The sequence below is a fragment of the Sorex fumeus genome, unplaced genomic scaffold (genome assembly GCF_029834395.1).
Source record: "Sorex fumeus unplaced genomic scaffold, SorFum_2.1 ptg000043l, whole genome shotgun sequence".
In the NCBI taxonomy this organism is placed as follows: domain Eukaryota; kingdom Metazoa; phylum Chordata; class Mammalia; order Eulipotyphla; family Soricidae; genus Sorex; species Sorex fumeus.
In genome coordinates this window covers 31579109-31594939 of record NW_026606100.1, presented here as the reverse complement: position 1 = coordinate 31594939, position 15831 = coordinate 31579109, and the positions used below count along the sequence as shown (strand labels likewise).

Here is a 15831-nt window from a genome sequence, read left to right as displayed (position 1 = left end):
CGATGGTAACTCTGGGAGGAGGCTGGGCCCCCTCCCTCTCCCATGAAAATTCTTTATTGGTCTCCACCAAGGGGTGGGCATGGGGCGTTAAATAAGAGCTGGAATGGGGGGGGGCTGTACAGAGTGGCCCAGGAAGGAAGGGGCTGGCAGGCGGGCACAGTCAGTGCACCTGGGGCTGGGGGTGCCCGTGGCAGAGTCCGCCTGGCGGCTCGGGTGGCGGGCCCAGCTTCTCAGCCTCCTCCTGTTCCACCGACTGGCTCCCGTAGGCGCTGTCCTCCTTCATCTCCACTGGCGCCAAGGATGGGGAGACGGAGTCAGGGTCCTGAGCCCACCCCCAGCCCAGCTCCCCCTCGGAGGCACCCTTTACCTGTGCTGGGCAGCTTGTCCCCGGCTTCCGGGCCCCTCAGCAGCCTGACACCCTCCTCCAGGCCCATGTCGGACAGGGCGTCCAGCAGCCCCGCCAAATCCCCACCAGCCAGCTGAATGGGAGAGAGAGAGGCATGAGCCCAGAGCTGTGTTGGGGTGGGGGGTCAGGGCCCGGGGCACAGCACGGGGTGAGGGCGCCGACCTTGTAGCTGCGCAGGAGGCTGCCACTCGGGGACGCCGTCTTCCGGTAAGTGTCCACTAGACTGCGCAGCCCCAGGCGCTCCGCCAGCTCTGCCCAGCCACCCTGTGTGCCCGGCTGGTCCAGCAGTTGCTCCAGGTGCTGCAGGGCTGGTTCCTCTAGGGGAAGCTCTGGTGCTGGGGGAATGGCTACAGTCACCCCGAGAAAGGCACAGGTCCCCGGCCCTTCATCCTCCCACCTCAGGCTGTGAAGGAGATCAGCGGTGACATCTGCCTCACCTGCAGGGCTCGGCGGGGTCACGGGGGGCACCAGCCTGCCCTGAGCAGCGTGGAGCAGCAGGGTCTTCACCTGGGAAAGGCTCTGCTTGATGCCCGTTCTGGCCCCACGGGAAGCCCAGCCCCCCACCCAGGTGCCTCACAGCCCGGTCCTCTCCCCGAGGAAGCTCAGCCCTTCGCCTGGCTGACCTGTAGCTCAGTCCTCTCCACTGGAAGCCCAGCCCCCAGCCCAGGTGACCTGTAGCCTGGTTCTCTCCCCAGAGGGCCTCACCTTGGTGCTGCGAGTGAGGTCAAGAGCTGTGTGACCCCGGAAGCCTCTTGGGATGTCCCCCTCTGAATCTGAGTCACTCTCGGAGCTGGGGGGCGAGGGCAGCAGGCGCAGTGGCTCCCCATTCTCTGCGTGGATGTTGGCACCTGAGGGAGGCACCGTGGGAGCCCACATGAAGGACGATGCCGTGGGGGCCCCGTCTCGTCCCAGACCCTGTTCCCGGGGCCCCGAAGAAGCGACTGACCCGCCTTCAGCAGGAGGCGCGTGAGAGTTGGGGACCCCAGCCCGGCGGCCAGGTGGAGGGCGGTGTTCCCTGCGAAGGTGCGGGCGTTCACATCGGCATGGAGCTGCGGGTGAAAGGAGCTGTTTGGTCAGTTGCACCCCAACCCCAAAACTGTCCACGTCTCCTCACAAGCCCAGGCCCACCCACCTTGGTGACCAGATGGGTGACCAGGCCCAGCTCCTCCATCTCCGTGGCCAGGTGCAGGGCCGTCCGACCGCCCTGCCGCTCTGCAGCCTCCACCTGAGCCCCGCTCTCGGCCAGCAAGTCCAGGCACTCGGGGCTCCGCGTGCGCACTGCCAGGTGGACCGGGTACAGCCCTGTGGACACAGGACCCTCAGCCTGGCACGGGGACCCCGCCCGCCCCTCCCGCCGCCCCCTGCTCTGAGGAGCTGGGGAGCGCACCCTCGAAGTCGGGCATGTGCAGCAGTGGGAGCACGCTGGGGAGCCCGCTCTGCAGCAGGGCGCGTAGCAGGTCGGGGGCGCAGGCGCCAGCCCGCAGAGCCAGGTGCAGCGCCGAGTCTCCGTGGCGGTCCAGCAGCGCCGGGTCGGCGCCCACCTGCAGCAGGAAGCTCACCACGTGGGCCTGCCCTGTGATCACCGCCAGGTGCAGGGGGGTCTGCGGGCACAGGCAGACTGAGCCGGGCTGGCCCCTGGCCCAGGCCCCCGCCCGCTCTCACCTTACTATAGGGTGCCCATCACCTGGTGCAGGTGGTTGGTGAGGTTGACCACGCCAAGGTGCTGCGCATGGCAGATGACCTGGATTATCTGCTCGATGACGTTGCTCTGCCCATGGATGATGGCCAGGTGCAGCGGCCTGGGGGGGGGGCGGACAGCAGCATGGAGGTTGGGCGGAGCAAGGCCGTTCTCAGCGTTCCCACCCTAGCGCTGCCACACCTCCCCCGCAGCCCCGGCCAGCCGGCTGTCTCCACAGGCAAAGCAACACCTGAATCGAAGCTTGGGACACCTTTTTTGGTGGATAATATATCAGTGCACCCCTTTATAATATATATATATATATGTATATATATATATGTTTTTTCCGCTTTTTGGGTCACACCCGGTGATGCATAGGGGTTACTCCTGGCTCTGCACTCAGGAGTTACTCCTGGCGGTGCTCAGGGGACCATATGGGATGCTGGGAATCGTGCAAGGCAAACGCCCTACCCGCTGTGCTATCTCTCCAACCCCCCGCCCCCTTTATAATATTGGTGCTTAGGGTTTACTCCTGTCTTGAGCTCAGGGATCACTCTTGAGGGCACTTGGGAGATCATTTGGGTGCCAGGGACCAAACTTGCGTCGGACACATGCAAGGCAAGCACCCACCCCGCTGTGCTCTCTCTCTGGCCCCTTCACTCATTTAATACTCCACAAAACTCAATCTGGAGGGCCTCAGTTGTTCGCACAGAGCTAACCCGAGCAAGGCTGCACCTGAAACCCACCCGCCCAGTTCCGGATCTCCACGTCTCCCCACTAGCCCAAGTCCACCTTGGTGACCGGATGGGTGACCAATCAATCCCAGCTCTCCCAGGCTCCCGACACCCCGTGACCTTGCAGGAGGCACTCAGTCCCGACCCGCCAGGGCGCTCCCTCGCCCCGCGGCCACCTACGTGTCTCCGTCCTCGTCCTGGGCCGTCAGGAGGTGGCGCTGTCCCGCCAGCAGCGTGCGTGCGTCCGCCGTGACGCCGTAGTCGAGCAGGGCTCGGGCGCTGCGCTGCGCCAGGCCGAACAGGCGCGCGTTGTACTCGCGAGCTGGGGGCGACAGGGCGCCCGGTGGGCGTGGGCCACCAGGTCCCCAGCCCCGGTGTCCCGATCCCCGCCCCCCCCCCCCCCCCCGCTCCCGCGAGGCCGTACCTTGCCGCAGCTGCTCCGGGGCTGGCGCCTCGTGCTGGGGGGTCTCGGAGGGCGCGCTGAGCTCGGCTGCTCCGTCCTCGTCCTCCGTTTTGGGCGCAGCGGACATCTGCGCCCCGCCCCCACCTCCCGGGTAGCAGCCCATGGGGGCCGCGCCCGACTGGTAGGGGCTGTAGGCCAAAGAGGAGAAAAAGCCGAGGCTGCCCCCTGGGGGTGCGGCAGGGGCGGGGAGGGGCGTGAATGACTCCCACATCCCTCTCCCCCACAACCGCTTTTCCCCTTCTCCCCTTCCTTCCTCCACCCCACTTCCCATCGCCCTCACCTCCTCCTCCTGCTCCTCCAAAACCGCCGGCTGAGCCCCCAGAACCTCCACCCATGTGGGATCCGCCCCCGAAGGGCTGGGAGAAGGTGGGCAAGGTCTTCCGGCGCTTGCGCTGCACCTCTTCCTTGTCTGCGGGTGGGAAACGCTGTTCAGAGCTTCCCGGGGGTCCCCGCCCACCTCCTCCCAGACCTGCCCGGATCCCCGGATCCCCGTAGCCCAGCCCCGGCTCCCCCGCAGGGCTCCACCTTCCACCAGCGGGTAGTAGGTGAACTGTTTGGAGTCGGAGACGTCGCCTCCACGTTTGCGCTTCAGTTGCAGGAACACGGTGACGGGGCGCTCGATCTTCATCTTGTGATAGGGAGGTGTCCGGAACACGATGGCATACTGTGGGGGCGCGGGTGTGTGGCAGTCAGGGGGGGCGTGTCTGCCAGCGCCCGGCCCTGCTCTCGGCCCTGGTGCAACGTACCTGTTTGTGGACATCTGTGGGAGAGAAGTCCCCAAAGGCCTGCCAGCCATTCTCATCGTCCTCATAGAAGCGAACCTCAATGTCGTCTGCAGGGAAAACAAATGTTGGGCACGGCCCTGGGAGCTGATCCGGCGCCCAGTCTTAAGCCTGGAGCTTGGAGCCTGGGCTCAGACTCACCTTTCTGCACCTTGTCACAAAGCAGATAAACCTCATCTCCACCCCGCACAGAGCCAGCTGTCTTGTCCATTCGAGAAATCTTCAAGTTAGAGGCTCCGGGGGATTCTATGGAGATCGGAGATTGAATTCAGGAGATGGTGCCAGGTGCTTTGTGTCCTGAGCCCCCCATCCCCCGGCCCCCCTCTCCCCCAGGCCTGAAACTGTGACCATCTTGGTTCACTAAGATGGAAGCCAGACACAGGGAAAATGACTCCACAGTCTGAGGTCCCCCCAAGCTCCCTCTGGTGATCAGGACACTCACTGCTGTCATGGATGGGCTGGGAGATAACTGGCTTCAGGGGCAGGGAGAAGGAGCCATCGCTGGCCCGAAGGAAGGCAGAGAAGCGGAGCCGAACGATGCTCAGATCCATCACCTTCTTCAGCTCTTTGGCCTCCTGCTCCAGTTCCCGCCGCTCAGCCTCTGGGTAGGGCACACGCAGGACTCCTGGACCACTCCTTTCTCCAGCATCTCCACGACTACCTCCCACACGCCCTCTCTTCCCCCACCCCGCACCTGTAATAAGTCCCAGGGATGTGGAGCGGAGGCGCTGCCGTTGAAGTTTCTGTATCATGATATCCATCATGTTCTTCTTGGTCACATGCAGGATGCCCAGGTTGTTGAACCTAGGGGCGTGGGGGGCAGGGGTCAGGCCTCGAAGACTGTTTCCGCCTCCTCCCGAAGCACACTCCCCACTGCCACGCCTCAGGAGGGCCTCTCTGGTGTTCAATGCGGCCATGGGCTCTGGGGGCAACCCAAATATCACCCGTCCCGGGGGGCTGGGCTCACTTAGGTGGGCTGGGGCCTCGAGCTGGCAGGCAATGAGGGGGGTATGTCGTTGGGGGTCAGGGGTAGGTGGCACCTACTGGGCAGTCATGTCCTTGGGCCCCACAGACACGACGCAGACCCCCAGCTCCGAGCACTGCTTGCCCACCAGGCTGTGGGCATGAGCGCGAGGCGGGTCACTGTGTGTTACCAGGTCCACCTCGATCTTGGCCAGTCCCTCGTAGTTACAGATCTGGGAGGAGGACGCTGTCAGTAATGTCCCTGCACACAGAGCCCTGGATGCGCCCCCTGGGCACTGCAAGCCTCACCTTGACTGTGGGATACGTCTTCCGGCCCTTCTCGCTGGAAGCACCTGGCAGCCCTCCATGGGAGGGGCCTTCGCAGCCATATCGGAATCGGAAGCCTCGCTGAAGGTCCCAGTGCAAAGTCACATTGGCACCAGGAGAGACAGTCCCCAGCCAGCCACACCCCCAGCCATAGTGAAGACTCCCCCTCACCCCCCACCCCTACCCCACCGTAGCTTCTGCTCACTCACTTGCTTCGGCTGCTCCACAATCACCAGATATGGGCCATCAGCTGGGGACAGAGGGGACTTGCTCAGCCAGGAGCTCTTGGCCCGTCTCTGAGGCAGAGGGCACAGACGCACCACCCCCGGCCCAGATGAGGGAGGCAAAGGCAGTTACTAACCTGTCTCTGGCATGGGCTCCTTCGGCTCCTCAATAGCCGGGTTGAATTTGAAACCCTCGTATTTAATGATCCCATCGAGGCCCTGCTTTGGAGACGGACAGTAGCAGCGGACTCGGCCATCCCAGGGGACCCCCCCCACCTCCCAGCTCTCGGCACCCACTCCCTCCCCCTCCCTTTAGAAAGCTCATATTATTAACGGAGTGCGGACACACAGACAGCCAGGCAGGCTGAGATCATCGGAGGGCATTCGTCTGGGTTGTGGGGGAGCAGAGGGGATTCCACCAGACATAGGGGAGCAGCCGGCAGGCTTGGAGGCCAGTCGGCGGCGGCGACTCACTGGGTCGTAGCAACTGTCCATGTTTCTGGGCAAGGCCCGGCTCTGTCTGGTGGCTCCGGTTCTGTTTCCCCAAGTTCCAGGCGCCCGCCTTAGGAGCGAGGGAGTGGGGGGTTGGGGAGTAGGGAGGAGAGAGAGATCAGGAAGAGAGTTGGTGGGGAGAAGGGGGCCCCCGATTTGGGGGAGGGTCTGATCTTGCCCAGCCACCAGTCCGGGTGTGGCGGGAGAGATTCGGGCAGAGGGAAAGCGCCCGGGCTGGGCAGGGCCAGGCGGGAGAAGGGGCAGGAAAGTTAGCGCAGCTTAGGAAAGTCCCTAAAATACCACGGGGAGGCGGGGCCGGAGGGGCGGGCCTGGAAATGACGCCACTGGCCACGCCCCGCGGCGGGAGGGGCGCCAGGTCGCGGCCGTCCGTGGGCACCGCGGCCGCGCTGCTGGCAAAGGGTCGTGCACACGCCGGGAAGCCCCCGTGGGGAGTGCCTGCCCTCTCGTCACCAAAGCAGGCCCGGGGACACCAGGGCCTGTCTGGGTTCGGGGAGACTCAGTGCGGGCCCAGCCCGTTTCCGCACCCTTCCCTCTGGTCCTGGAGCTACCTAGGGATTTTCTACCCCAAGGGAGGCCACGGCTGATTCACCCGGGGCTTTTGGGGGGACATTCCGGCTCTAAGAAGGTCTTCTCTCTTAAGGTCTGTAGGCGGAGTGTGGGAGGGGGGCGCTCTTCCCAGTGGGCGGCCCTGAGGTTCTGCCCGGAGACCGGGACTTGGAGCCAAGGAACCGGGAAGGAAAGTGTTTCTTTCCTGGATGGGCTCCTGCCTTGTCTCCCTGAAATATCTTTTTTTGTTTGTTTTTGGGCCACACCCGGCAGTGCTCAGGGCTTCGTCCTGGCTCTGCGCTCAGGGATCACTCCTGGAGGGGCTCGGAGGATCATATGGGATGTCGGGGACCGAAGCCAGCTCAGACTTGTGCCAAGGCATGCAGTCCCCCCCTCCTCTGCTGTACTGTCGCTCCAGCCTTTCCCTGAAATACCTTCAGGACCATTGCTTCCCACATGGCACCTGTCCGCAGGTGACGGATTGCCTTACGCCACAACCCATGGTCGTGTGTGATATGTGTATCACAGGTAAACACTAAGCTTTGGCGTGTGTGCAAGGTGTCTGCATGCAAGTCCATCTGAGCACGCCCATGGACTGGTGAGTGTCCTTAAAGTCGTGTGGATACGTCGAAGATGTGTTAGACGTGCTTAGTTAGGGCACGGTGAAAGTATCTGAGTTTCTGAGGCCCAGGCCCCTGTGCACGGGGGAGCCTGTTAGCGTGTTTGCATGTTTGTGTGCGTGCACGACGCTGTGCAGACGACGGCATGCAAGTCTTTGTACAAGTGTGCAGACATGTGTCGTGACCGTGGTGCTTGCTCTGTGTGTGTGTGTCTCTGTGTGTGTGTGTGTGTGTGTGAGCATGAGCATTTACACACGGGCCCTAGGTGTAAATGGGTCAGTTAATGGCCTCGCTTCTCGCCCGTTCCCGAGACCCGGCCACCCAGGGGCCTGCACCCGGCCACTCACCGCGGCGGCGGCTCTGCTTCCGGCTTCTCTCCCGGTCCGACCCTCCTCGGACCGGCCGCGACTCCTCTCTAGCCACGGAGGCTCCAACCGGGAAAGCCCCTTTTCCGCCCCTGGGAGGGGGGAATTCCCGTGACGTTTCTGTGCGTCACGCCCCTCGCCTCTTCCCATTGGCTGAAAGTTTGACTCCGAACTCGCGCAGCCAATCGCGGGCGAGTCGGGCGCGCCTCTTAAAGGGGAACGCGTCGAGTGTCCCCGCGCCCCCTTGCCTAAAGAGGGGTCTGGGCAGAGGCCCTTAGGCCGGGGCGCGTGACCGCTCACCGAGCGCCGTCCCCCGCTCTCGGAGCCTGTCCAGTCCCATTCCCGACGGCGGCGCCCCGGCAGCGCCCGGCGCCCAGCCACCTCCCAAGCCGGGGAAGCCCAGGGGCAAACTGGGGGGCCTCAGGGCTCCGGGCCGCTGCCGGGAAGGGGGTAAGAGGAAGGAAGCTGCGCTTGCGGTCGGCCCTGGGGCGCCACCTGGCGGGCCCGCGCGCCGCTCCGGCCCCGGCTCTCGGGTTCTTCCCGGCGAGGAAAGCGAGACCAGGGTTCTCTGGGACCCCGGGGGCAGGGAAGGTGTCTGATGAGACGCCGTTAGAACAGCCTCGAAGAAAGCGACGGGCCGAACTTTCCGGCGGGGACGGGGTCGCGGGATAAAGGGATGACCGTGCCGGGTTGACAGTGCTCGGAATCTTAGTCTGAAACGCCCGGAAGTCGTGAGGCGGTGGTGAGCAGTGAAAGTGAAAATGACACGCTCTTTCTCTGTTTGAGGGGATCCAGTCCGGTAGGTCGCTTGCAAGGTGAGTGGCCCCTGCCCTGTACTTTCTCTCCCGCCCACCCCGGACATGACAGGGTTTCAAAGAGCCACGTGTCCTGGGCACCCCCCCCCCCCCCCGCCCCAGTACTGGGGGAGGGAGGGAGGGGGGAGAAGAGTTCAATCTTCTTGCACGTGGCTGACCAGAGTTCAATCCTTGTTCCCCCATGATCCTACTAGGAAGGATCCCTGAGCTCAGAGCCAGGAGTAAATCCTGATCAGCAATGGGTGATGCAGGGAACCACAGCTGGAGAAAGCAGCAGAAGGTCCAGTCCGCATCCTGGACTGAGGCTATGGAGATGAGAAGCCAACCAAGGAAATGAAAAGGCTTGACCAGTGCTACGAGGACCAGGAAAAACCAGTGTTAGAAGCATAGTGAAGAATATTTCAAGAAGGAAGTGATGAATTTAAAAAAGTGTTGTTTTGGGGTCACTTCCAGAGATGTTCAGGGGTTACTCCAGGCACTGCACTCAGGACTCACTCCTGGTGGTGCTCAAGGGACCATATGGGATGCCCGGGATTGAAACTGGGTCAGTGGCGTGTAAAGCAAATGCTCTACCCACTGTACTCTCTCTCTCTCTCCAGCCCACAGAGAACCCTGAATAGTGTTAAAGGGTTCAGAGAGTCACTATTTCCCGTGGTACCCAGGGCTTACTCCTGGTTCACTCCTGACAGGGCTCAGGGCACCATATAGTGTCCTGGGGATCAAACCTGGGTTAGTTCTGCACAGAACAATTGCTCTGACCTCCTGTATTATCGTTCTGACCCCTCATTGGTCGTTAAAAAAGTAAAACAAAACCCCTACCTGGAATGCTGAAAGGAGTGTTCCACGTGGTACTGTGGTTTGCACTCAGGGTCTCACGTATGACCTATTTCCCTGGCACCTTTTATTTCTCAGGAAGTTCTTGAAGACGTGGGATGTGACTGAGTAGTATAGTGTGGACTCCACATGTGTGAGGCCTTAGGTTTGGTATCACACACCAAAAAAAGGAAGTGTGAGGGCCAGAACAATAGAGCAGAAGTGGGGTGTTAGTTTTGCACACGGCCTACCCGGGTTTGATTACTGGCACCCCATATGGTCCCCCGTGTACCACCAGGAGTAATTCCCGAGTGCAGACCCAGGAGTAGCCCCTGAGCACAACTGTGTCCTCAAACCTATCCTCTGTCACTGTCCTCCCGTTGTTCATCGATTTGCTCGAGCGGGCCCAGTAATGTCTCCATTTTGAGACTTGTTGTTATTGTGTTTGGCATATTGAATCTATCCTATCAAAAAAAAATGGCCAGAGATAGTATAGCAGGTAAGGAGCTCGCCGTGTAAGCAGTTGATTTAAATTCCATCCCTGGCACCACACATAGTCCTCTGACCACTACCAGGGATAACCCCAGAGCACAGAGCCGGAATATCACTCTTGAGCACTGCAGTGTGTGACCCACGAGCCAGAAAGTAAAAACAAAACAAAAACAAAAAAACAAACAAGTGGGACAGGAGAGATAGTACAGAGGGTAAGGCATTTGTCTAGCATGTGGCCGACCCAAGTCCAATCCCAAGCATCCCATATGGTCCCCCAAGTACCACCAAGAGTTAATTCCCGAGTGCAGAGCCAGGAATAAACCCTGAGCATCTACACTCAGAGAATTATTCCCCGCAGGACTCAGGGGACCAAGTAGTGCCTGGGTTTGTTGCAAGTGCCTTATCCCCAGTATTATCTCTCTAGCCCCTGCTGTTGTCTTCTAAGAGACAGAGACAGTGCTGTCCACAACCCAACTCATGTAGGTGTCAGGTGTCTTTTCGGTAAAGACTTCTACTTCTGGGAATATATCCCAAGGGTGCAAAGAAGCACAGTAGAAGTGACATATGCACCTGTATGTTTATTGCAGCACTGTTCACAATAGCCAGAATCTGGAAACATCCTGAGTGTCCAAGAACAGATGACCGGTTAAAGAAATTTTGGTACATCTGCACAATGGAATACTATACAGCTGCTAGGAAAGTGAAGTCATGAAATTTGCTTAGAGGTGGATGGTCATGGAGAGTATCATGCTAAGTGAAATGAGTCAGAAAGAGAGGGACAGACATAGAATGACTGCACTCATTTGTGGAATATAATAGAAGACTGACATCCAAGGCCAGTAGAGACACGGGCCAGGAATTTTGCTCCATAGTTGGAAGCCTGCCTCATGAGCTGGGGGAAAAGGCAGCTGGAATAGAGAAGGATCGCTAAGTTAATGATGGTTGGAGGGATTGTTTGGGATGGGAGATGTGTGCTGAAAATAGATAAAGAACCAACTGAGATAGCGTCTCAGTATCTGTATTGCAAACCATAATGTCCAAAAGTAGTATGGGGCAAATAGCCATAGAGGCAGGGGGAGGGTTGGGATGGGGGGATACTGGGGGCATGGAGGGATGGGTGTTTGATCATTGTATGACTGAAACTCAAACATCAAAGCTTTATATCACGATGATTCAATTAAAAAAAGAACGAGACTTCTGGTAAATGTTTTTTTTATTCCTCAGGGTCATCCCTGTGATCCCTTCTTTCCTAATATTTGTAGGCTGACACAGGGACACCAGGTCATCATATTCCTTTCTTTAGGGGCTGCTCCTCTTTGTAGCTGTTATTACTGTTTCCGCCCCGAGGCAAACATGGATGCTTCTAACAGTAGAGCTCATAGGGCTCAAATGAGTGAACAGAGACACAGCCGAAGCCCGGAGCCTTCCGTTTCACCTGCCTGTCATCCTGGCTCCTTTGCACTCGTGACTAGGAATGCAGCCATACTTCTAACTTCCCCAGCTTAGGTCGGGCCAAGCTTCTTAAGTATGTAGACCACGCACAAGGAACAGGAGGGACCAGGCCTCAGGTTAGTATCCTCCGCAGCAGGCTGTGCCCACTGCCCTCTGGTTCAACTTCTCTCGGATGCTGCCTTTGGAGCAGTGAGAAAGGAATCACCTCTATTTGACTGTGCAAGGCCCATGTCCCAGGGACCCAATAGCACAGAGCTCTGACCCACAAGCTCAAGAAGAAAAACAAAAGCAACGGAGGGGCTGGAGATATTCCAGCGGGGAAAGGACTTGTCTTGCACATGACTGACCTACAGGTTTTCAATCCCTGAATGTTGCTGGGTGTGGCCTAACCTCAACCCTCTCATGCAAAAGAAAACCAGCGTGGGAGGCAATGAAGTTGGTACTAAGACATTTATTACATCATAAAAAGTCCATTGTTGTCCTGTTTTTCCGTATGTACATACACCTCAGGCGGTCTGCCATCCAGCCCCTTCCCACCCTTCATGGTGCCAATCGATTCTCCAAACCGACCAACTAATTAATAATAGAGGAAGAACTGGCAGAGGTGGCCCCAGGCTGATGGGAGCGGGACGAAGAGGAAACAAAGTGCAGAGTGGGGAGGAGGGTGGGCACTGCAGGGGGCACGGCGAAGCCTCCCCAGAGCTGCCGGGCTGTGCAGGTGAAACCTGAGTGTTTTCAGGTTGTACCCCCAGGAATGGAGAGCAGAGGAGGAAGAGGGTTCTGCTGCCTGATTCTTGGCCCCAAGGAAGAGTAATGGTTCTCGTGTTCAGGTCCTTATTCAACTGGTAGCAACAGCAGCTCGGGCTGGGCATGGAGAGTTGGTGGCCCCCCGGGAAAGCTGGAAGGGGGCTTTGCTGAGGACAGCCGGCCTGGTAGGGGGCTCGGGTCCTGATCTCTGGTGGGTGTTAGTTGACCTCTGAGGTGGGCATGGGGTCTGTGGGGCGCGGAGTGGACAGGAGGGGCACTGGCGAGGTGGCCTCGATGAGCGCAGGGTTGAGGATGATGGGCAGCGTCATGGGTGGCACGCCCACCTGCAGAGGGGAGGCCAAGGGCTGCAGGATCAGGGGGGGCTGAGCCAGTGGGGGAGGCCCGTCTGGGCTAGGGCTCAGCCTACTGGGGCTCGAGGCCACGGGGGATCCGGGGGAGCTGCTGTTGGCAGGTCGGGGGGACTCGGTCTTCTCCAAGTCTGTAAGAGGACAAGGTGGCTCCAGTCAGACTCACAGTCCCCCCACAGGGCCCCCAAACCTCAGGCCTCCACTCCCGCGAGCAAAATGAAAATGATCCTCCCAGGCCAAGGAGCTGACGTCTCTTCTTAGAACACATTCAAGAGTCCATTACTCTCTATGTGTCCTATTCTTGCTTTGCTGGACCCCTAGTCGGGTTCCATTTTGGCCAGGTCTGACCAGACAACCTGAAGGCTGACCCCTGCATCTCTATTCCAAGCTCTTGCCGAGCCTTCTCTTGAGTCTAAACTCCCGTGCAGCCAGCTCACCAATGCCGACCGGCCCGCCATGGCCCACAAAGAGCAGGCACAGGACCTGGTTTGCTCGCTGGCCACCTGGGCCCCTGCTGAGGTCTGCTTCCCACCCACCTAAGCAGGCAAGCCCAGAGGGACTCACCTGAGGCCCCCAGCTCGGAGGGCGCCTCTGGTGGAGGCGGGTGGCTGGGCGTCCTGGGGTCACCCGCAGCAGGAGTCAGGTGGGCTGAGGCTGGAGGTTTCTGGGCATGAGGTTCCACAGGTGTGGGGTCTGGGGGAGGGCAGAGAGTCCAGAACACAGATCGTGGTGTGTTATTTCAAGCAGAGGCCTGGCTACCTAACTGGTCTTACCACTCACCTGAGCGCACAGGGAACTAATTAGCTCTAGACTCTTAAAATTTTTTAGTGGCTGCCCCCTGGTGTTTGGGGGACCAGAGTGTGACAAGGAATGGATGCGGGGCCTTTGAGCCATCTCCCTGGCCACTAGACTTTTCTCTTTGGAGGGGGACCATGCAGTGGCAGGGACTGAACCCGGGATTCCCACACGCACACACACACACCCCGGCCCTTTGGACACTCTCCGGCCCCCACACTCTTCCGATGAAGCTGGGGTGTGCACCCTACCCTGAATGACAGTCTGCTTGAAGAGCTCATCTCGGAGGTGAGGGAGAAAACAGTCAATCCTCTCCCAGGTGATCTCCCAGAGCGCGGACGGGCTGCCGCCTCGGGCCTCTGCGCTGTGGAAGATGGCTGCCGTGTCCATCACCAGCAGCATGTTCTTCAGAGACTCAGGGATGGCCTCTGACTGCAGGCAGCAGTGGGACCATGAGAATGGGGGAGGGGGCGGGCGGGGATGGCGAGGAGGAGGCAGCAGGTGGAGCTGAAGCAGAACGTACCAGTAAGTCACTGGAGCCTGCGTGCATGTACTTGTCCATGAAGTCCAGGATGGTCAGCCAGAGGGCAGCAAAGGTAGAGAGCGACAGCAGTGGAGACAGGTGCTGCAGGAAGACCTGTGGCCCGCCAGCCCCTTTCAGTCAAGGGTAGGGTGGGAGGAGTCACACTCCTCTCCTGCCCTCTCTTGGGTGGTAATCTCAGAGATCTCTCTGAGTTCCAGAAAGTTCCCAGGGCCCTAGAGCCTGCTGAGTTTCTATAGCTGGGGGTCCTGCGCACTAACAGTATTGCTTCGGTAGATTCTACCAGAAAACTTCCTTCTCTGCAGAGAGACAAGGGTGTGGCTGGGTGGGCGGGCGCGGTGGTGAGAGTACCTTAGAGAGCAGCGTGGAAGCCCTCATCCGGGTCTCCTCCATCCCGCCCACGTCTGCAGGGCTGATGTTCTCCAGGAGCTTGGTCAGCAGGGGAAAGAGCACCTGGGGGGTGAAAGCCAACACCTCCCTAGCAAGAGCTGGTAGCCAGGGGCTGGCATGGAGTGACGCAGAGCCAGAGGAACGGCAGAGGCTGAGGAGTGACACGAGGGGCTGCCCAGGGCCGGCAGGCGTCCTACCTTGTTAAAGCAGGACTCCCATTCCAGGGCGTCGAGCTTCTGCAGATCATGGACCAGCAGCGCTCGCTGCAGGTAGGTGAGCGCCTGCATCCGCACCTGGCGCCGGGCATCACAGCACAGGCAGGCAATGCCTGAGAGTGAAAGCAGGCTCAGCATCTTCCCGGCACCTCGAGCTCCAGCGCCACCTCAGCCCCTGCCTGCCCAGCCGCCTCCCCGGAGGTTTACCCTGCAGTAAAGGGCACCAGCAGTGGGCCCAGAGGGTGCGTGAATCCGCCTCAATCTTCCGGCCGCCGGTCTCCAGGTGGCGCTGCTCCGCTGCCCAGGAGCTGTAGATGGAGGCCGCCCGCGTGTGCAGGGTGTGCATCAGATCCAGCAGCTGCCGCACAGGGGCGGAACAGGAAGGGATTAGCTGTGGTGCAGACCCAGTCCCACACACACTCCCTCCCCCTCCCCTCTCTTCCCTTCCCCAACCCCTCCCCTTCCCCCTCCTCCCCCTTCCTCCCTCCTCCCTCTCCTCCTCCCACTCCCCATCTCCCTCTGTCCCTGACTGAGTCCTCAAGGGAGCACCTAGAGCCAACCCCGCCAGGCCCCCTCCTGCCCCAGTCTCATGCTCCAATCCCGTTGGTCGGAGTTGGGTTTTTCTCTAACAGAGCAGATTTGAGGAGGATGTGAACTCGACTTAATACTGAGTAACGCTATGAGAAATGCTTTCTCCGCAATTCTTTCAAATCTTCTGATGAAAGTCTTGTTAATCTAATTTTAAAAACAAAGCAAACTTCAGCTTAGAAGCTCTGATGAGCAGTAGTGTCTCACCACATTTAATATTTCTTCTTTTTGCTGTTTTTCTAAGGTTAGTCTATGGAGGCAATTAGTTTTCCAGTTTTCTAGTGATATGAAGTCTGCTGACAAAACACATCTCCTCTCCCTTGAATAGACACAGAATGACTGGGAGAACAGGCAGGAAATAGGTGGCAGTGGTTGCTTCTGGTGAGGGGAACTTAGTGATTAGGGACAGGAATGGAAGAGAACTTACTTTGATCTGTTTACCCTTTTGTACCTTTTGAACTTTGTACCATGTGCATACATTACCTATTCAAAAAAATAAATAGACCTTAAAATTCAAGCAAACAAAAGACTTACAGGTCCAGGGATCACTGCAGAGATAGTGCCTGAGGGCCTGGACTGGACCGCAGGGACCCTCCCTCTGGGTTCTGGCTATCCCTAGCCCTGGCCACATTCCCAAAGCCAAGTTCAGGGCGAGGAAGTAGTAAAGGGTGCCATACTTACGTCCTGACTGACCTGTAAAGACACCGTGTGGTAGCTGGCAGGCACGCCTTCATCCTCATCATCGTCACTATGCCCGCCCCGGGTGGCATGCTGGCTGGAGGTTCGAGGCCGCCGAAGCATCGAGCCTTCCTTGGATTTCTTCTTGAAGCGGTTTCCTTTGCTGTCATACTTGTGGCTCTTCCCACGTTTCTCCTGGGACTTGCACCCTGAGCAGAACCAGAAGGCAGCTCTCATTGCCAAGCGAGAGGGCACAGATGGCCCGCCCATTCCTCCCTCTTCCCTCTCCCCGACTCATTCACATGGTTACTTCCCA

The 15831-nt window shown here is 59.3% G+C and overlaps 2 protein-coding genes across 7 annotated transcripts in view; both read right to left on the bottom strand.

Moving 5' to 3' along the window:
- Nucleotides 1-17: 17 nt before the first annotated feature.
- Nucleotides 18-7694, bottom strand: NFKB2 (nuclear factor kappa B subunit 2). 2 transcript variants are annotated; one of them, XM_056121002.1, is made up of 23 exons: nt 7604-7694; nt 6052-6139; nt 5715-5799; nt 5563-5603; nt 5336-5434; nt 5108-5259; nt 4758-4867; nt 4506-4664; nt 4205-4309; nt 4028-4113; nt 3807-3945; nt 3562-3690; nt 3243-3446; nt 2999-3140; nt 2091-2205; nt 1794-2007; nt 1539-1708; nt 1353-1455; nt 1112-1254; nt 844-913; nt 569-741; nt 368-479; nt 18-288 (listed from the first exon to the last, which is right to left on the bottom strand). In XM_056121002.1, exons 2-23 carry the CDS (start codon nt 6070-6072, stop codon nt 161-163), a joined length of 2700 nt encoding a protein of 899 aa, XP_055976977.1. In that variant the 5' UTR covers nt 6073-6139; nt 7604-7694; the 3' UTR covers nt 18-160. The 2 variants fall into 2 exon arrangements, with proteins under 2 accessions (XP_055976977.1, XP_055976978.1); XM_056121003.1 differs by having other exon boundaries at nt 5715-5796.
- A 3930-nt stretch (nt 7695-11624) lies between these two features.
- Nucleotides 11625-15831, bottom strand: part of GBF1 (golgi brefeldin A resistant guanine nucleotide exchange factor 1) — a 131540-nt gene continuing 127333 nt past the window's right edge. For 2 of the 5 annotated variants that reach the window (XM_056120996.1, XM_056120997.1), the window contains 8 exons: nt 15519-15724; nt 14457-14607; nt 14232-14362; nt 13996-14097; nt 13627-13740; nt 13355-13535; nt 12873-13001; nt 11625-12439 (listed from right to left, as the gene is read on the bottom strand). In XM_056120996.1, coding sequence (XP_055976971.1) covers nt 12159-12439; nt 12873-13001; nt 13355-13535; nt 13627-13740; nt 13996-14097; nt 14232-14362; nt 14457-14607; nt 15519-15724 — 1295 coding nt within the window. In that variant the 3' untranslated portion in view covers nt 11625-12158. Of the gene's footprint in view, nt 12440-12872; nt 13002-13354; nt 13536-13626; nt 13741-13995; nt 14098-14231; nt 14363-14456; nt 14608-15264; nt 15321-15518; nt 15725-15831 lie in introns of those variants that run through there. The other 3 variants (XM_056120998.1, XM_056120999.1, XM_056121000.1) reach the window with 3 other exon arrangements.

Excerpts from the sequence above, each read along its gene's own strand:
- NFKB2 (XM_056121002.1), bottom strand. The coding sequence starts at position 6,072 with ATGGACAGTTGCTACGACCCA. Across the intron at positions 5,435-5,562 it reads TTGTGGAGCAGCCGAAGCAA|CGAGGCTTCCGATTCCGATA; the intron begins GTGAGTGAGCAG and ends TGGGACCTTCAG. Across the intron at positions 4,665-4,757 it reads ATCCCTGGGACTTATTACAG|AGGCTGAGCGGCGGGAACTG; the intron begins GTGCGGGGTGGG and ends TGCCCTACCCAG.